This window comes from Onychomys torridus, chromosome 11, assembly GCF_903995425.1.
Source record: "Onychomys torridus chromosome 11, mOncTor1.1, whole genome shotgun sequence".
In the NCBI taxonomy this organism is placed as follows: domain Eukaryota; kingdom Metazoa; phylum Chordata; class Mammalia; order Rodentia; family Cricetidae; genus Onychomys; species Onychomys torridus.
In genome coordinates, this window is record NC_050453.1 from 8,890,819 (window position 1) to 8,911,786 (window position 20,968).

The 20,968-nt window shown below is 43.0% G+C and overlaps 1 protein-coding gene across 1 annotated transcript in view; it reads left to right on the forward strand.

Moving 5' to 3' along the window:
* Positions 1-15,949, forward strand: part of Rrp15 (ribosomal RNA processing 15 homolog) — a 31,564-nt gene extending 15,615 nt beyond the window's left edge. The window contains exon 5 of the mRNA XM_036202073.1: positions 14,276-15,949. Within this exon, the coding sequence (XP_036057966.1) occupies positions 14,276-14,410 (135 nt within the window). The 3' untranslated portion in view covers positions 14,411-15,949. The remainder of the gene's footprint in view (positions 1-14,275) is intronic.
* The last annotated feature ends 5,019 nt before the right edge of the window (positions 15,950-20,968 follow it).

The window sequence follows — 20,968 nt, forward strand, 5'->3', positions numbered from 1 at the left end:
ACTCACAGAGATGCAGAGGGATTTCTGCCTCTGGAATGCTAGGATTAAAGGCATAAGTGCCACCATTTTCTAGCCTCTGTATCTAGTGGCTGTTCTGTTCTCTGACCCCAGATAAGTTTATTAGGGTGCACAATATTTCGGGGAACACAATACCACCACAGTTTGGAGCAAGACTTTGTGGCAGCTACTGGGAAGCATTGTGCCATAGCAGACATCCATGTTGGTGTTACTCTCTTGGAAAGCTGAAGTGAATTGTTCCATTTCCTTCTGTCTTGTTTCTGCTGCTGAAATGGCAGGTGCTGTTCTGATTTCTGGTTCTTTCGTCTGTGGAGGCTTTAAGGATCTTTTCTTTATCTCTCTCATTCTGCAGTTTGGCAATGGGATGCCCTGGTATGGCTTCTTTGTTCTCAGTTCCGTATTGTTCATCTGCATTGCTGTTTGGTTGCTTTTCTTCCTTGCTTCTGGGCTTGATCCTATGGGCTTCTCTGATTGGCCCTTCGGCCCTTGTAACGTTTCTGCCTATTTCCTGTCACCATGACTCTTTTCTAGACAAGCTCTTGGACTTCTAGCCCTTACGCCAGTAAGCCTGACGTCATTGTTTTAAGTTGGAGGAGCTTCTGGTGTTCTTAGTGTTTCTTTCTGAGAGTGCTGATTTTATTTCACAGGGATGATACATATATTCTCTCTTTGAAAAACTTAATTAATTTGGGTTTTTTAGGGGGTGGGCTTTTCAGTGTCTTATTTCATGGGCTCAGTTTTGCTGTTTGTCTTGGTCCATGACTTTCCTGTTATGGGTCGTCACATGAATGGTGGTGATGTTCTCTGTTCCTATCTCAGAATAGCATACTGGGGAGTGCCAGGAGCTTACTTGTAAGCCCAGAATTTGTTGATGCTAACAAGGAAAGCTAGTTTCTTAAAAACATGCCCACATGTCAGTTTGTATAGTTCCGCTTGGAACCTTCTATCTCTAGAAAAATGGTCCTGCCATGTACTGCACTTGGGGTAGGATTCTTTTTTCCAGTGTCCCTGGAATATGGGTGATGACATTTGTATAGACTGTCAGCTGCTGCTCTGTCCTGTTAGGCCTGTCACCCCAGACTCTCCTCACCCCAACTCCTGTCCAGCACTTGACTGAGTCTTGATTCTCACCTTTCCCTACTGGGTTGGTTGCCACAGTTTCACCCAGTGCCTTTTAAAATGATGATTATTAATGTATATTAGTTGTGCACATTGGTGGACTTCTGATACTTTTCATATATGTCCGTGTTGTGCATTGAGCATGGCTGTTTTCCCTTCTACCCTCTTGCCCTCCCTCCCTCTTTTCATAGTAGTCTTTTCTTTGGCTTTCAGGTCATTGTCACTTTGGGTTTTTTGGTTTCTGCATGTGAGAGAAAACATGTCATGCCTGTGCTCTGAGTCTGCTTGGTTTCATTTAACTTGATTTACCTGCTACCTGTGAATGGCATAATTTCCTTAAGGCTCAATGATGCTGCACAGTGTGTTCGATTATTCGTGCATTTATTTCTTGATATGACTGACTGATTTGGTACCCTGGCTGTTGTGAACAGGGCTTCAGTAATCCGCTGTGTGGCCCGCCTGTCCGCCTTTGGTTTTGTTTGTTTGTTTGTTCGTGAGTTTTTTTTTTTTTTTTTTTTTTTTTTTTTTTTTTCTTTCCTGTACTCTGCCTATTTCTTTTCTTTTGGGTAAATGACCACAAGTTGCATGGCTGGATCATATGATAGTTGTATTTCTAGGAACCCCCATACTTCTACAGTGGTTATATGAATGTATATTCCCACCAGAAGCACAGAAAGGCTCCTTTTCTCCACTTTGGCACCGAATTTGTTAATTTTTTTGTCTTTGGAGTAATAGCCATTCTTACTGGGGTAAGTTAGAATTTCAGGGCAGGCTTATTTTAACTTTATCAAGATAGGGGTCACTATGTAGCCCTGGATTGCCTGGAATTTGCTATGTGCAATAGACTGGCTTCACACTCACAGAGATCTGCCTGTTCCTGCCTCCTGAGTGCTGGGATTGAAGGTGCCACCAGACCATCTTCTCAGTGTACTTTTAACTTGGATCTCCCTAGTGGTTGACAATATTGGACATTTTCACATAAATACTAGATGTTTGTATTTGTTTTGAAGAGCTTATGTTTAGGTCAATTGCCCATTTTTCAAGAAATCAATATACTTGTTCCTCTTGCTGCTAAGTTTTTGTATTTATCTTCTGTCAGGTGGCTGGTGGGCAGAAAAGCCCCGCTCCTCTCCCTTCATGCACTCTGTAGGGTGTTGTCCCCCTGCTGATGGTTTCCAGGTCATTGTAGCAAGACTCTTCAAAACAACAGAACCAGTTGGCTGGAGACAGAACTGACTTGTGTTTTTATGTCCTTCTGTTTTTTTATTATTGTATCTCTTTAGTGTGTTGGAGTCAGGGACTGTGATTCTTTGGCTTTGGGGTCTTTTGTGGCTACAGATTTTAGTAGAACCTTCTGTTTCTGTGAAAAAATGTCCTTGTTTGTTTTTGATAAAGATCACACTATATAAACTGCTGAGTGGTGTGGGCATGTTAACATCCTGTCCATTTGCGTGAGGTTAGTTCTTAGTTTTCTTATACAGTCATTTGTCTTTATCTGTGAAATAGTTAGAAACCATATTTTAGAAGCTTTCTTGGGAAAACAGTTCAGCTACTCTCAAAGGCCACTTTGGGGAAAGATTTTTTTAGAAGACTATTAAATATTTTTAATGATAGTAAGCAATAAATTATAGTTGAGTCACTAGTTAGAGTTAGTCCTTGGAGCTGTGGTCCTGAGAGGTGAAACTGAAGGCCCTTTATGGGCTCATTGCAGGAGAGACAGCAGCTTCTTCCGCTTAGGAAACTTATTTGTCATGTGTAAAATTATCTGTTTATTCAGTCATGCATGTTTCATTTAATGTTGGTAACATTGTCTGTACTCACTGGGGAGCGGGCACAGAGGCTGACTTACTGCATGCCTACCTTACCTTCCCTCTCCCTAAATCTGGAGCTTGCTGATTTGTCTAAACAGGCTCCCCACAATTCCCAGGGACCCTGCTGTGTCTGCTTCCTGAGCCCTAGAGTGTCCTCTCTGTGGCTGGGGGACTAAGTGCAGAGCCTCAGGCCTGTGTGGCAACTGCTTCCCGACTGCCCATTCATGTCCTGCTCCAACAGCTGTAGTAGATCTGTGTAGTCGGCAGGGGATGCACACGATGTGAATCAACTGCAGAACAGTGGACCTTTGTGTTCACTAGTTTACTAGTCTGTGTTTTCCTGTTCAGAGATTGCTTGCCTTGCCGTGCTTCTGTGCAGGAGTAAGTCAGTCATTGTGGAACAACCGCCCAGCATCTCCTCAGTAATAGTGTTTGCTTCATTTCGTATCGTGTTGTAATAATCTTGTTTCATGATGTTAAGGACTTACTCTACCACGTTCTCTTGTTTGTTTATTTAGGTAGGCTTATGGAAAGACGTACAGTTAGTTGAAGTGAGAAGATGTAAGCACAGCCTATTCCTAACTCCCAAACAGAAATTTGGAGTAGAGGATCGAAGGTCAGATTTGGTCCTACCCAGTACTTCATTTGCACACCAGAAGAGAAGCCCTTTGCACAACTGTTCATTGCTTATGAAATTAGACTTCAGTCAGGATGTGAATGTGTGAGGAGGTTCGCAGGAATTGTGACCGTCATGAGCCCTGTGCTCAGAATATCAGAACCTAGCTTGGGTTTAAAGCTGCCATGAAGTAGACGCCCGTAGAGAGCAGTCCCTGCCAGTTTCCTGGTGTTTTGCACATCTGTGCAGCTTTGTGTCAGTGTGTGTGTGGACTCCTGTGGACACTGGCACCATGGTGTCACTGTGTAGTGTGTACATTTTCAGTCCCTCACTTGGGGTGCTCTTAGGCGGGGCTTCGCTGTCCAGGGCTAGTGGTGTGTTAGCTGACAGACATGTACCCCATCTGTGTTTGTGGTTTTGTTTTTTGTTTTTTTGTTTTTTTTTTTTTTTGACTCGTGGTTGTTGAGCCCCACACCAAATTCTTTTTTTGTTTTCTTCTCCATAGAGGTTGGCATGTGAGTTGTTTGCTGATGGGTTAGGGGGGCTTCTGAGGACACAGATTGGGGTCAGATTGTAAATCTCATACTTGTGTTTAGGGATTTGGACTTGAGTTCTTAGGGTCTGATTTCACCAGGTATGTGCTTTGCCAGATCTGATTGTTGTTAAGGAACACAAAGGGTAAAGGTGGACAGGGAGGTTCAGAAGACCAGCTTGTGGGAGGCCAGTGCCAGCGTCAGCAGGAGAGGAGAAGCTGGATGGAGGCCACATGGGCTGCAAGAGTACCCAGAAAAGAAGCAGCTTGCAGAAGCAGATCGAAGGTTGGAATCAGTTCACCTTCAGTCTGACATGATGAGAAGGATTGTCAATAACTGATTAACAGTAGGGAGACTCAAAACTGATAGTCAAAATTGAGAAGATAAAAAGTGGAACACGTTTGGGAGGTGGAGACTTTGGGAGGCGGTGTGTGCTCCCAGTTGTAATCAGAAATGAGATAGGACGGTGATGACAAGTCATCCTGGGGCGTGGAGAGAGGCGTTTTCTAGCTGTAGGAATCAGAGTGGCCGCAGCTGGGGAGAAGAATCGGTGTGGTAGGGCAGCTTGTGGCAGGAGCTGATGGGCTCTGGGTGTCTTTGAGGTCCCTGAATCTGGTGGCAGCTGTGTATTAAGTCAGGCAGGAAGAATAGTGTATTAGGAAGATTGCTCATGAGTAAATTGAAAGGTTCCTGGGTGTAGAGAACTGATTTTCCCTAGACCATAGGCCTTCTCGGGACTAGGTCAGTGATGCTCACTCACATGGGCACTCTGTAGGGTGCTGTGCGAGGAAGCAGTGGGTGCTTGTATCTACAAAGTCTAACGTGTAGAGATACGACACTGTTTTCTCTAATCCAGATACGTACCTTCTGGAAGAATTTGCTTTCTCACAGATGTGAAAATAGTCAAGATTTTTCAAGACTGTGAAGATAGGTTAGTTTATTTTACTTAGTCTTAACAACTGTCATTATTTCTTCTGCTGTTTTCTTCAAAAGCCTGTTAAGCTCTGGTTGGGTTTTGTGGAATTTAGTTCTTTTCCTGAAGCCAGGACTGCGTGTGCCGTATTGTAAATCGGAATTTAAAGGAGACCGTTGGTTGCTGTGGATGGCATTGCTCTGTGTGACCTCTGCCCTTAGTTGAGACTTTTTGCAAGATTTTTCGTCATCGGGAATTGTCACTGAGAGTGTCAGATGGCCTTGCAGAGGAGAGGGTGACAGTACTGTTTCCCAGGGGACAGAAATGTCCAGGATCAGTTCTGAACAACAGATTTCGGTGCACGAGGCAGGGCTGTTTATTTTCCCATCTGTGCTTTGAGGTCTTTAAATGTTGAGCAGAGATGTGGGGGTAGAGGGTGGGGGGCATGCTGCTTATCCCTTCATCTCTGTTAAATGGCAGCCCTGGAATATAACCAGGCATTCAATGTTGAGAATGCCTTTGAAGACACAGGCTTACTTGGTGTCTTACAACCCAGACCCTGTGTGGTTAGGTAAAACTGTGCTTCTCTGGGGCTTACACCTGCTGATTCCTTGCCCCTGAGAAGCAAGCCTAGAAGGGGGGGTCACACAGGTCTCCAGGAGGCTTCAGCATTTTCAGGACATCTGTAGTTGGTTTGGGATGGGTGCAGAAAGGTCCTGTCCTCAGACTGCCCCTCACAGGGCTGTGAACAGGGCTTTACTCTCCCTTACTCTGCAAATGGAATGTGTGGAATGACAACTTGTAAATAATTTAGCTTACTGTTTGTTTACTGAAAATGCCTAAATAGTAGAGTTTAGACAAAGCAAGACTCCAAGCTTGAAATGAAGGAGCAGGGTCCTCTACATTACTGTGGATGGGAGCAGTTTAAAGTCAGCTTCTTATTGTAGTCACTTACAACAACACTGTAGTTGCGGTGTACGATACTGTCTGTCATGAACAGCAGTTATAATTGGAGCGAATTGTGTTTGGGATGGGATATGGGCTGAGTGTGGAGTAAGAACGAGTCATCGTGAAGCTGCTGTAAAGATTCTGCCTTTAACTTGAAATTAATGGTGCCCTGTCCTAGGTTGAGCCTTGTCTTGTTCTCTGAAGCCTGTGCACCTGTGTTTATGTCTGTCACACTTACTTTAAAATCTGAAAAGTCTTTTCTGGTTTCTTCCTAAAAGTCATTATTTTGAGCAGTTGAGAGTCTTGATGGGAATTGTTATATACTGTATATAGTGACTGAGGCCACAGATTCTAGAATCTGATGAGATTCAAAAGTTGTGTGAGCAATATCAGCCTGCATCTTGAAGGTGAGGGGATTCCCAGCACACAGTGCACAGGAAGTTATTTGTGCACCGCAGCTGCTCTCTAGGTGTCACTGTGTTGTTTCTTTGACTTGTCGGTAGACTGAGTCTCTGTCCTTTGTGCATATTGTCTTCCTAGAAATAATAGACAAAATGAACTCTGACATTAACAGCCAACTTTAAAGGGAGCTGTTAGAACTTCATATCTGAATGTTATAAATTCAGAAGGTTCCTAAAATAATTCAATACAATTAGATTTGGAACATTCTTACTCATTTAGATGTTGAGTCCTTAACATGTAATTCTTACAAAAGAATACAGTTTCAAAAAGCTAGAAGTTTGTCTGCTTTGTCTTGCTATTCCTAACTACTGATTAGAAGGCCTTCTTAACAAGAAACAAGAAAGTGGATTTTGTTTTGTTTTTTTTTGAGAAAAGGTTTCTCTGTGTAACAGCCCTGGCTGTCCTGGAACTCATTTTGTAGACCAGGCTGGTACTGAACTCAGAAATCTGCCTGCCTCTGCTTCCCGAGTGCTGGGATTGAAGTGTAGAGACTGCCATACTGTTTAAATCAGGGTCTCACTTTAAGAATGTGTCCAGATCTCGTTAGAAGATCACCCATGTGCTAAGTTGGGAATCTGGTGGGTATATGTTGTTGTTGGTATTTTGGCTCTTTGGGGGTTGGGGTGGGGCGGGGGGCTGCCACCTAGCTTCCAAATAAATTGACACATGGAGGATTATTCTTACTTATGAATGCCTAGCCTTAGCTTGGCTTAGCTTCCAGCCAGCTTTACTTAAATTATTGCGGCTGTCTTTTGCCTCTGGCTTTTCCTGTTCTCTTACTTCTGTAAGTCTTTTTCTTAATCCGTGGCTTGCTGTGTAGCTGGGTGGCTGACCCCTGGAGTCTTCCTCCTCTGGCTCCTTCTTGACCTCCCTTTCCAGATTTCTCCCTCTAAATCTTCTCTCTGCCTGCTAGCCCTGCCTGTCCTTTCTCCTGCCTTGCTATTGGCCAGTTCTTTATTAGACCATCAGGTGATTTACACAGCCACAGTAACACGGCTTCACAGAGTTAAACAAATGCAACATGAACAAAAATAACACATTTTAAAATAACATTCTACTACAGGTGCATGTTGACATGGGACCTCAGTAAGAGTGGTGGGACTGGGACGTGTTGCTGTGTGCTAGGTGGTGTGCAAGGTTCTTTCTTGCTGCTGCTGCTGCTGCTGCTGCTGTTAGAAGTAGAGACTCTTCTTAGAGCTGGAAAGCCCAAGTCAGAACCAATCAAGACAGTTAAGCCAGCTCACCCCATGGACGTGAGTGGAGTCTGGACTCAAATGCAGCATGACTCCATCCCTGCTGCAGTCACTGTGCAGACAGCTGTTGGTATCGCTGCCTGCATAGACCTGCTTGAAGTCCTGAGACCAGACAGACTAGAAAGAGGACAGGGAGGCAGCTGCAGCCTGGATTTTTACTAGGGTTCTCATTCCTGCTTTTGATAATAGATAATAGGATGCCTGGGGAGGGGGGACTTTGTGAATTTACCTGTTAGGATTGGAATTTTAGTTGTTTTTGCAAGAAATTAGGATTTTTCTAGAAAGCAAGTGTATTTTTTTATTTAAGTATTGTGCACTGAATGCAAAATGTAAACTACCTTCTTGCATGATTGTTTATGAAAACTCCTAAATAGGAAGAAAATCTAATTAAGTAGTGTGAGGGATGCCTGCTTCTCTTATTAAGTCTACATTAGTCATTAACCCTTTTTTGTTTTGTTTCTGTTTGCCTGCCTATCTTTCTCCTCATTTAAAACTGGTGGTTGATCATTGAAGGCTGTAGCTATGTGTACACCAAAGACTATCTTTAAAAAATAGGGTTCTGAGATATAATTCACATACCATAAAATTCAGAAGATTCTTTTATAACTTTGAGTACCAAAATCCAGTCAAGATTAACATATTATATTTGGTTTTACCTTTCATTTATTCTAGCCCAGTAAAACAACTGAAAAAATAAAAACAAACAAAAATACCACTGACTTTTTAAAAGAAACCAGGTGGTTTTTTTGAAGATTTAATAATGAATCTGTGGGTTTTATGTACCCATGTTTATTTGTTGACAGATATGCTTTTTAAGTTGTAAACTAGAAAGTAGGGACTAAGATGCTGATGGGATACAAACGTCTTTGGAAGATCAAATTCTTGGGTGTGCTGCTTTGATGCTGTGCTGAAGCATCGGTGTGTGTGGTCAGAAGGTTCCATGGGTGATGGAGGCTTCCCAGGTGAAAGGGGTTATTAATTGATCCATTTTCTTTGAGGTATTCCTCCTCCCCAGCACGTAGGACGTGCTCTTGGGGATGCAAACTTGGGAAGGAGCAAGTTTGGTCCACTGCCTCTTGTTCTTTTAGGACCAGGGAGAAGTGGTACTGTGTTGACTTGCGTGTCCAGTAGTCTCCATCTGTAGTGTAGGGTCTCTATGGGAGGAGCTCTTGGACATTCGTGAGGGACGTTTTCAGGTCTTATGACCAGTGTGATGGTGGGATATCCTGCACGATTACAAGCCATTGATATTCATTCATTTCTACTTCTGAGAGGAAAGGCTGCATGTACTGTTACATGCATTCAAATGTGAAGAAATTTTCTGTGTATCTTTCATCTCACAGGGAGAATGTTCAAATAGGCTGAGTTAATTGTTGGTAGATAACTGTAGTTGAAAATAGTTTGCTAAACATTTTAAATAAAAAAGGTATATAGATGCAATTAGCCAGTACTAAAACTGTTTAGCTAAAATTAAAGTAAAACTCAGTGTTACTGGATAAATCAATTGAAATTAACTGCTAAATTTAGATGTGACCATTCTTTTAGGGTTTGACTTTTTCTTCCTTTAGAATGGAATGAGATTAAACCGTTTAATTATTGCTGTTGAACTAATAATAACTCTAGATCTTCCTCAGCATTTCTTAGCTGTCAGTGTGTCTGAACTTGATGGAAGCTGGTTAACACTTTAAGAACTGTCTTTGTCTTTCAGATTTACACCAGTTGCTTCTGAATATCTTGATTGAGTATTTGTATAAAAGCAGGCCATTGAGGGACACATTGTCTCTTTGCATCATTTGGTTTTATTTGGTACTCTTACCTGTGGATGTCTGCGTGGAGGTTAGAGCTAAATGTTGACTGGCCTTCTCAATAGCAGTCTGTCCCTGAACTTGGGGCCTCTTGTCTTTGCCTTGCAGCACTAAGACCACAGGTGTATGCTGCCATACCCCACTGTTTTCCATAGGCACTGGGGATCTGAACTCAGGACCTCTTGCTTGCATAGTAAGTATTGAGGCGTTTGACTGACCTCTGCTCAGTTTCCCTTGTCAGTTAGCATAAGTGTGCAGGGTTATATAGGTTGCTTTAGGCTGTATAATTAGTACAACCTCACAGCAATTCTAAATACCCATGACATGGTCTGGATGGACAGTGGGGATACAGTGCTGTAGTTTAGACTTCAAATGTTCCCAAAGGCCCAAGGGTCAAAGATTTGAGCCACAACCTGTAGAGCTATTGGAAGGTGGTAGAGCCTCTAAGAGGTTGGGTTTATTTGGGAGAAATTGGGTTATTGGTGGCATGACCTTGATGGGCTGTTGAAACCCCATACCCTTTTCTTTGTCTTCATGCTGTACTCCCATCATGCTGTTCGGCCTCCCATCATGCTGTGGAGATCTACCTCACCAGCCAGTGGAAGCTACTGACCATGGGTATAAACTCAAGCCATGAGTTTAGTTACACCTTCCCTTCCTTGAAGTTGTTTGTCTACAGCAATACAAAGCTCATGAGGCTCCTAGCTAAGATTGAATACCCAGCTCTAGAGTCCATTATTGTACCTTGGTTTAGCCATGAGCTGAACCCATGACTCAGTAAATCCTTCTCTCTTAAGTTGTTTGTGTTGGTTTCTACACAGCAGCAAAATCCCACCTTACTGCAATTGACTTTAACATAGTTAAGGAATTAATCATTTCTTTCAAACAAGTGCAGAAGTCTCTTGATTTTTGTTCTTGTCTTATAAATAATAAATCAAGTTGCTGCTACTTCTTTATTACAGAAAAACCACTCTGTTGTCAGATCTTTAAATGCTTTTTAAAATGACATTGACTTAGTGGTTAGTTGTGTGCCACTACTCATGTGCAGGATCAGGTGGTTCTCTCCTTTACCATGTGGACTCTGGGATTGAACTCAGGCCAGCAGGCTTGGAGACCGTCACTGTAGCTCCCTTTACCTGCTCAGCCATCTTGCCAGGCTCTGATACCTTCACATCTGGAATTTGCCTCAACCTTTCTCCTGTGGTTATTTTGTTATTTGAGATATAGAGTCTCACCATGTAGCCTACCCTGACTTCAACTCAAATGCAGCCTCCTAGCCACTATAGACAGGCATGTACTACCTACCATGCCTGGTTCTGTTCTTGTGGTAACTTGTGATTATTTGCTTTATCTTTTCATTGTGGATATTCTTAAGTAGTGTGCTCAATGGTAAGATTGTTTATAAAACATTCATATGGGCAATGTAATTTGCCCAGATTGGGACTCATAGAAATTATCTTAAACAGGGGCTAGGGGTGTAGCTTAGCTGGCAGAGTACTTGACCAGCATACACAAAGGTCTGGGGAAACCGTGTGTGGTGGCATATGCCTGTGATCCCAGCAGTCAGGTGGCTGCAGGAAGGTCAGAAGTTCAGGGTCATCCTTGCCTTACATAGTTAAGTATGAGGCTGGCCCGGAATATGCGAGACAGTGTCCCCCGTCCCTGGTAGTCTTAACGACAGTCGGGCATTTTCTATGGTTTAGCATTGATTCTAGTGTGTGGCTGCTGGTGGTAATGGGGTGGAGCAGTGGGCTTTAGAGATGGCGTCATGCTAGCGCATTACTGTGGACTGTGCAAAATATGGACTTCGGAAGCATCTTTCCTGTGCTTCAGGGATGACTTGTCCATTAACTCCTGCACTTGAATAAGCTGCTTCACATCTTGGAGCCTCAATTTCCTTGCATAAGATGGGAGTGATGATTCCTACCTGGTAAGAGAGTAAAAAATGTGGTGGTGTGAAGCCTCTAGCCACACATGCCGACTCAACATACGTACAGTAAATTAAAGTGAGGTGGAATCATTATGGTTAAAAAAAAAAAAAGTCGTCGTTGACAGAGATGCTCTTGGGATGAACTTGGAGGAAACCCACAAACTGGAGAAATGATGATGCAATTGTATGTTTTCTTCTTTGTTAGTGTTTGCTGTCCCACCTTTTAAGGTTTCTTTGAATGCATGTAGTTTTGGAAGTCGCATTTTTGCCCCAAATTCATTTATTTTCATATAAAGCTGGGTTTGGTGTTCTCTGCTTACTCTGCAGCTTCTAAGCCTGGGGCTTCCGGACTTCCCTGTGTTCCTCCTGGGTAGTCTGCGAGAAGTCCTCATTGTCCTTTGTCTGAGGTCCATTGCTCTCAGGTTGTTCCCTGGCTACCTTTCTGCTCTTGAAACAATCTGCGGTGTGTCTCGAGTTGCTCCCATGTTGGCTCCCGCATCTTCTGGTCTATCTAGTCTTCTTCATTCGTTGTCGTTAGTGAAGACGCCTCCAGGCTTGCTCACAGGTTGACAGAAAAAGGCTGGTGGCTTGTGATGGCATCTTCAGCATGCTTCTGTGCCTTGAAGTCACTGCTGCGGTCATCCCTTGGGCTCACTGATGTCAAGTTGTTCTGGTCGTTCCTTCCTTGGCTGCACTGATGATGTGCTGTTTTCACTTCTCTCCTCTGGTGGTCCTTTTGAGAAAGGCTGCAGCAGAAGGCCATCTTTCCCATGTTCTCCTTACACTTCAGTAATACTGTGTGTGCGCACTGGATTCTAAACACCCATCATCTCCTCTGTTCTGGAGCCTCCTGAACTGGCTTCTGCCTTACTTTTTCTGTTGCTACTTGTCTTTTTTTATGTGATTTTCTTAGTTTTATCTTCTCGTCTTTCTCCCCGTATCAAGTGTTTTTAGCTTGAAGCTAGCCGTTGGTTAGCTTGATGTTTCCAATGGCCTATTTCAGACAGAACTGGATCTGAATTTAAGCTTTTGTTGCTTATTCCTGTAGGCTAAGCTTGCTGCACTTTACTTTTTTTTTTCTTTAGACAGGGTTTCTCTGTGTAGCTCTGGCTGTCCTGGAACTCACTCTGTAGACAAGGCTGGCCTTGAACTCACAAAGATCTACCTCTGCCTCTGAATGCTGGAATTAAGGTGTGCCTCCACCACCGCTGCCTGGCTTGTATTTTATTCTTTAAACATGAATTTTAGTTATTCAAATTATAGACTGAAGTCTGTTTAAAAATGTCACAATTTTGAAAACCCCAAGACTATCTGGGGTACCAGTCTCAAAGGGTAACACACCAGGAACTTGAAATCACCAAGCAATTTGTTTTTTCACTGCATTTCATAATTCTAAGTTGCATCATTGATAAATTAAAACAATAAACTGAATTGAAACTGGAGCATGGTAGCTCATGCTTGTAATCCCAGCACTTAGCTAAGTCAGGAACATTGCTATGAGTTGGAGGCCAGCCTGGGCTACAGTAACTTGTTCAGGTCTAACCTGTGTTACGGTGTGAGACCTTAGTTCAAATTCTGTTTATTTTTTAATTGAAAGCTTTGAGCAGTTAAGTTGGCTGTGACTGTTGGTTCCAGGCGCCTCTCGGGAGCAGCGGTCTCTTAGGGAGACCAGCAAGAGAAATGTGGGTTAGAGAAAACCTGGGCTGGCGGCAGCCCTCCAGTGTCAGAGGTCGTCGGGAAGAGGGCCTGGCTACACTCCAGGAGAGCTCTGCCTCCTGTTTGCAGTATGACAAGCATTGCAACGTGGTGGTGTTCTCAAATGGCACAGGGTTTCTGGTTCTCTGCACTGGTTACATTGCAGCAGGGTGCTGATACTTGAAATACTAAGTCAGTTCCCCGTCTACCCAAATCTATATGCTACCTTGTCTCTGGGTTGTACTTGGTTCAAGTCATGTTTGAGTTTTTCATCCCACAAATCTAGAAGTGATACAGAAGGACATTTTTCCCCTTGATGTGTAACTGTGTCCTTAAAAATAGACAGAAGAAGCTTCAGCAGAGTTAGGTAACTAGCTGTGAAACCTTGCAAACATTTGGTGTCTTTTTTTCTTTAAAAACGCTTGCTACATAGATATAGCCCCCAAATAGGATAGATTTGCATAGACTGGCTGCCTTTTTGAGAATTGGACTTGGTTTTGTCGCATCGGTGTTCCTGACACAGGACAGTGCTGGTTGTTTGTTAATAATCATCAGAGAAATGTGTTGCATTACTTACTTAATGCCACAAGATGGTGCTGTTGTACCACAAGAGGAAGGTGGGTATACTTAGCTCCCAAGTATTACATCAATCAATCCTGTGACTGGATGAAATGAATTGGCCACTTAGTTTGTTGCCTTCTTCAGTTATTCATAATTTTGGCATGTTATTTAGTCTCTGGTTCCATGATTGCATCAGGTAGTGAGATTGTAACCAGAATGAGGGGTATTTTCTTCACACTTTTACAAAATCTGGATATGGTACCTACTACCTTGAACACCCTGCAACCATCTTTTGTTTAGTGCAGTTGGGGTTAAATTATCACTGAAGGTTAATTAATGTTGTCCAAATATTTAAAAAAATTGTTACCAAGTCTTTATTTTACTGTATTTCTCCCAGCTCTAAATTATTTGGTTTTCATGTTTCGTTGGTGGAGTTGAGAATTTTCATGTTATTCTGTATTTGTATATACATGAGCATAGTATATAAAATCAATTTTATATTATCTTGGTTTAAGCTCATTTAAAACTACACATTGAAAAGTTTGTTTTGAAGTGTATAATTTTTAAATTTTTCCTGATTTGTGAATATTTGGTTCTATAAATTTTCTCAGACTGAAGTGAAAGCAGAAGAGGGCCCGGGGTGGAAAATTCTGCGAGATGATTTCATGATGGGAGCCAGTATGAAGGACTGGGACAAGGAGAGCGATGAGCCTGCCGGCAGCAGGGCGGGGTCGGCCAGTGAGTGAGCGGACTGGACTCTCCGGCCCTCCTGCAAGACGTCAGCTCGGACTGTTGGCAGCCAAGAGGCCTCTGCACACTGCACACTGCAGTCAGATTCTGTTTTTAATCCTCATGTAACTGTAAACATTTTCGCAAAATATATGTACAAAGGATTAGGTTCCTTTCTTGAGCAGTAAGATGTGTGTTTCTCTAGAATCCTTACATGGTGATCATACACCAGTGTTTCTCATGTGTAGGCCCATTTATGATTTATGTGACTTTGATGTAAGATTTTTCTGTGTACTCAGATCCATATATATCTATTGTGGGGGGTGATTGATGTCATTTGTGTTGGTAAGCCTTTAAGAAAACCTCTGTAGTAAAATTTCAAATTGTAATGTTTTTTCATTTAAATTTTAGAAACACTGATAAAGTTGTCTAATATCTGTCCAAGATTCCCCTTGGACTTTGCTCAAGTTACAAAATTTGAAGGGAAATAGGTACTGGATATGGCGTGTTCTCTTTTGAGAAGGGTTCATATCTCTCCATCTTTCCATAAAGTGAGCCCTACCACCACCGGTGTGCACACATTGCATCTGCTTTGCGCTGAACCTAACTGTTCCCAGGGTGTGCTGGACCCCAGATGTTTGTGTCTTTAGATCAGTTTGAGTGCTGCAGATGTCCTCTGACTACAGGTGAATTAGCCCCGCCTGGAGTTTGCCATCAAAATAAGGAGGACTCACCCTAGTATACTTATTTGGAACATATGTGTTGTGTTATGTGGCTGGTGTTTTTATTATTTTAATCTAACTGTGAACAAGTTTTCCTCAGTAGTAATGCAGGAATACTAAGGTATTTGGATACTCCTTAGCACAGATTAACATTTCGGCACAATACAGCACGTGGCTAATTTTGGGAAAGATTGTACTACCTACAAACTTTTTACTCTTCAGAATGATAATTTTACTTCATTGTCTTCTGTTTACTGTTTGGGGCCGTTCTAAGTGTTTGCCGTTTTTTCCTGAAGCTCACATTTGGATGATGAAAATGAGTGACTGGCTGCTTATGAGGAACAGGTTGTCCTGGGGCATAGATTTGTGTTAGTTGAACCCAGCTTTCAAAATGCAAGTAAGGAAGAAAGTGTTCACACATTTCTCCTTTCAGAGGGAATTTTATTCCATAATAAAATCGAGTTAACACTGAAACAAAGTGTCACTTTTGAGAGAGGCCATGACATAATTTTGTCGTGTGGTCATGTCTTCTAGGTTTTAGTGTCTTTGTGTCTTTCTTCAAAGTACTTAAGCAGAAGCAGTGTGTATGAGGAGTCTAAGGTGTGCATGGCTGTATGGAATTCTGGAGTCAGATTTCTGAGGTACCAGCGTCGTCTTGGAAATCTCCATCCTCTTGCTTCAGCTTCCCAAATTTGGGGACTACGGGTGTGCACCACCACACCCAGCTGCTGAGTGTGTTCTGGAGGTGGGTGTTGTGAACAACCTCTTTCTGTCGCCGTTGCCTTACAGATTTTTAAGTCTCTTCTGGTTCTACATTAAATTCTATAAAGATGACTTTCACTGTCCTGTGTCATTATCTTAAGATAACAGCATGTGTTACATTGTTATTTTTGTTTGTTTGTTTGTTCTTTGATGTATTTTATGATGTATGTTTTACCTCCATCTGTGTCTATGCACCATGGGCATTCAGTTCCCGTGGAGGCCAGAAGAGGGTATCAGATACCCAGGAACTGAAGTTTCAGATAGTTGTGAACTGCCGAGTGGGTACTGGGAATTGGACCTGAGTCCTAGAAGAGCAGCCAGTGCTCTTAACTGCTGAGCCATCTCTCCAGCCCCATGACTGTTGTTTTTAAAGATTTACTTATTTTTGTTTATATATGTATGTCTGTATTTAGATATGTGCACATGGGTGTATTGCTCTTCAAGTCCAACGAGGGAGTCAGATCCCTTAGATCAGGGCTTCCAGGTGATTGTGAGACAGTTGGTGTGGGTGCTGGGAACTTCGGGGAGAGCAGCCAGTGCTCTGAGACATCTGGAGTCATCACTCCAGCCCTGGAGGGAGGTTTATTTGTTTGTTTTGTAACTAGATTAATAAAGTAGTTAAGCAAGTCTTTGGTAGAGGTATTTATTTAAAATACCAATGATTGAACCTACAACCTCATGCATCCAGATCAAATACATACTCACACACAGACACACACATACATACATACACATATATACATACTACACATACATGCATGGGAGGCTTGTGTGTGTATGCATGAGAGAGTGTTTATGTGTCTGTGTGTAGGCCAGGGGTGAATATGGATGTCTTCCTCAGTTGCTCTTCACCTTATTTATTTATTTAGGTGGGGCCTTGGATTAGACCTGGAGAGTGCAGGTTTGGCTAGACTGGCCAGCTGGAATTGAGGCTGAACACTGACATGCCTTGCTTTTACACAGTTGTGGCCATTGAATTCAGGTGCCCCCACTTGTGCGGTAAACACTATCGACTCAACTATTCCCGGTGCAAGAAGTTAGTTTTCATCATCTGGGAAGAGTTATGGAGCCCAATAGCCAACAGTGTGGTGGTGTCTTACTCCCTTTCTGGACAGTTGTAATGACTGTTCTCAGTGTAAAGCACAGTTTTCTCGTTGATTGTTGTTTAAAAGTCACACGCAATGTCTCTTTGGCAGTGAAAGTCACGTGGAGTCATTGTGATATGTTACTGTTTTAGTATGGAATTGGAGTCCTGACTACTCCTTTTCAGGATACACAGGGTTCTCTTCACTCAAGAGTAGTTAACAGCTTTTAAAACATACCTTCAAAACCCCTTGGATAGAATAGCTCTAAGCCACCTTCGGTATCTCAGACGACCAGAAATGAGTCCTTAAGAGTTACTGAAAAGCAAACACGAGTGGCGCTAGAGACAGGGCTCAGCGGTTAAGAGCACTGGCTGCTCCTCCACAGGGCTCGGTTCAGTCCCCAGCAACCACATGGCAGCTCACACCCTCACAGTCACACATGCAGGCAAAACACTTTTATAAAAATAAATGATTAAAACATGGATCCCTGTAAAGATAGATTCATTAAAAAAGATGAGCAAAGAAAGGGTGTTTAGATATTTGGAATGCTGTAGGGGCTTTTTGATAATGTGTTTTGTACGTAGACTGTCTAGTGACCACCAACCAAACTAATCCTGCTGTGTGTGGGGGGGGGTCTTTAGGCTACACGAATATAAAGCAATTTATGGACATCTAACAGAGGCAAAAGGAAATGTAATTGCTTCGTAGCTCAAGCCTGAGTGTGGATGGAAACAGCAAACATGCAGAGAGCTGAGGAATTGTGAGGTCTGAGAAAGTCCTCACGTGGAATCTTGAAGAAATGTGAACATTTCTATAAAAGAAGATAAGAGAGCAGATAAACAAGTTGGCTCATTACAGGCTTTGGGCAGCTGTTTCTTCCTTGTATAGTTTTTGGTTATTTGCATTATGTAAAGTGTTAAAAGAAAGTCATGAGTGAGATGGGAAGGACCCTTTCGTGCCTGGAGTGCCATGCAATGTGCTTGGTGTTTTGGTGTGTGTGTGTACCCCAACAACTTTTTTTAAAAAGCTACTATAGTGAGGTTTTATATTCCTAAGGGCCTTAGAGGAAGAAGCTTGTGCAAAGCTGTGGGTATGGTTTCTTGGTGCTGTGTTAGCTTTGGTTTCCATCTGACAGAAGATGACCCCGTCCATTCCCCACAGTGATGAAGATGATGGATTCTCATTGTCACTCTTGGGTGTCCTGGATGCAGAGGACTTTTAGTCCTACTCATATATTATGAGCACAAAGACTATTTGAGGTGAGCTGGCAGAAAAACTAATTTGGAAACAAGAGAGAACTACTCCATGCCTACAGACAGCTCTCTCATTCCTTTGTGAAGCAAACAGGAGTCTGAAGTTTGGCCAACAGGGCAGATGGATCTCACTGATGGCAGCAGCAGAGCTGGACTGGTGGCCTTTGTCTCCTCCTGGGGAGGTGCCATCAGTGAGCAGTGGGGCATTTAGAATGGTGACATGTTTGAATGCAAGGCTGAGTCACAATTTCATAAACGCAAAATATATTCTAGTCGTTCTTAAGTAATCCTTGATCCTGTTAGCCAGTGTGTATATTCCAGCTTAGAGGGAGAGCATCAGAATTTCTCATCTAGTTTACTGAGCATCACTTGGGGAGTTAGCATTGATGGTTTTTTATGTAGAGGTGGGGTGGACCTCTTGCGTGTTGTTACCTGAGGTACCCTTTCTCACCTAATCATAGCAGGAATGCACACTGAAGGACTGATTTCAGCTGACTGATTTCAGCAGGTAATCTGAGCAGAGGGAGCGTAGCACCTGGTTTTCCTAAGCCAGTGCCCTCCTTGCCCTCTAGTGATAGTGTATGCCTGCCCTCTGCACTACGGTGGCCACTGGCACAGATAGATGGCTGGTGACCATTTTAACTGTGGGAGAAATAACAGAAGAAATATATTTTTAATTTTAAATTAAAAATTTTTCAAAGCTACATGTAGCTACTCGGCATGTCTTGACTCTGAAGATAATAAAGTTACACAACACATACGTGCATTTAATCTGATTCAGACAGCAGTGAACTTGGAGTTGTGTTCAGTGCTGGTTTGAGTAAGAATTACCCAAATGCCATTGGGTATTTGAACACTTGGTCCCTAGCTGGTGGTACAGCCTTGCTGAGGGAAGTATGGGACTCGGGCTTCATTCTGCTGAGTGCTTACACCTCAAGAAGTGGGCTTTCAGCTTCCTGTTCCCCTCCACCATCATGACATGCTCTTCCTCTGGAATAGTAAGCCCAAACATGAGGGGCGTTTACCCACCAACCCCTCAGCTCCCCAGAGTTTTCTTGAGTGAGAGCAGCAGGAAATATTAGATAGAAGGATTTAGATTGTGGAGATAAACAGATAGAAAATAAAGGACAGCCTGGAGAGGGCCTGGAACCTATTCCAACAGCCCGACTGTCTCTGCCCCAGGGTATTTATAGACGCCAAGGGGTTGACCAAAAGACCTCTTCACCCCAGCACAGCCAAGTGCAGACCGTTTCAGACACCTGCACTCAGGCCCACGGTCCTAATCATCCTCTCTATGAGGACCTGCTGGGTAAAGCCATGAGGAACCTGAAGAGGGGCTCCCGCACAAACCCATTCTTCTGTAAGTTTCCCTGGTGATGTTTCATCACAGCAACAGAAAAGTCAGCAACACATGAATCTATGTTGACCATCTCCCATACTTTCGTGAATTTAACGTGTGTGTGTGTGTGTGTGTGTGTGTGTGTGTGTGTGTGAGAGAGAGAGTGTGTGAGAGTGTGTACTATTTTAGTAGTAATTGAGCTGTCCGGTTTGGGGGACATTTTGAAATGTATGTATGTTACACACACTTATATAATTAAAGGGTATGGAACACTGTTGTCCTTAAGTGTTAGGTCACTGTTAATAACAAAGAGCTTTGGGTTTTAGCATGAGTAAGATTTTAGAATAAATACATTGCACTTTATGTCTTGTCACCATATACTGCATAAGTAGGTTATGTGCGCCACTGAGGAACTCCCCAGCCCTAACGTTGGCCACCATTTAAGTAACATGCTTCCCTGTTGCAGAGTTCCATCTGGGGCCAGGTCCCTCTTTAGGAGCTTCCTCCAGAAATGCCTTTAGCTATACTGAGGGTTCCTTCCTGTCCCAGTGCACACTGGACCTGTGGACCTGCTGCCAGAGCAAACGTTAAGACTTGAGGGGAAATAGAAAACAACACAGTGGGTGTTATTAGCCCAGCCGGTTTAAATGATGAGGTGTTAACCACATTTTGTATAATAACAGTTTTTCTAACCCTGGAATCATTATACTGCATTTTTAATGCAATCAGTTCATAAACATCAAAGTAGGAACACCAAATTTGTATGGGGTCAGAACTGACTGGGCTCATAGTAGAGAGACAGCTGAGAGCTGTGTCCCAGTGTGTGCGTGGGTGGCCTTGCAGCTGTTGACCAGTTTGCCTAGACAGTTGCCTCTTTGCCTTTGTAGAACCAGACCAGTCTTAGGCAAAAAAGCATGCCCCGCATGGAAAGGACATAAACAGAGAGTTGACATCAGCTCTGAAAACAGCAGGTTGGCAGCCAGACACAGCAGTTATCCCCAAATACTGGGTAGTGGAAGCATAACATCCACACAATAATATTTGTCTTTGTACAATAGCACTGGGTTCTCTGAGTGTGTAACCAAGGCTCAGGTCCAGGGTCAATGTGTTGTTACCCTTCATGAGGGCAGCGGTGCGAGGAACAGCTGGGCTGCACAGCACACCGTGACCCGCTAGTGCCTGACTTTACTGTAAGGGACATGTCTGCAGAGGACCTTCTCAGAGATGCCGGCACAGCAGTAGTTACTCAGCAGTCCACTGATTCTCCTGGGAAATCCCTTTCAGGTCAAGGTCCCACTTACAGGAAATGCTGTTGTAGAACTGTTTTTTAATAGATCAAAAACCACATACAAATTTGGTGATTTGACGATGTTAACATTACCTGGAAATTCCATACTTCTCCCATTCGGAATGA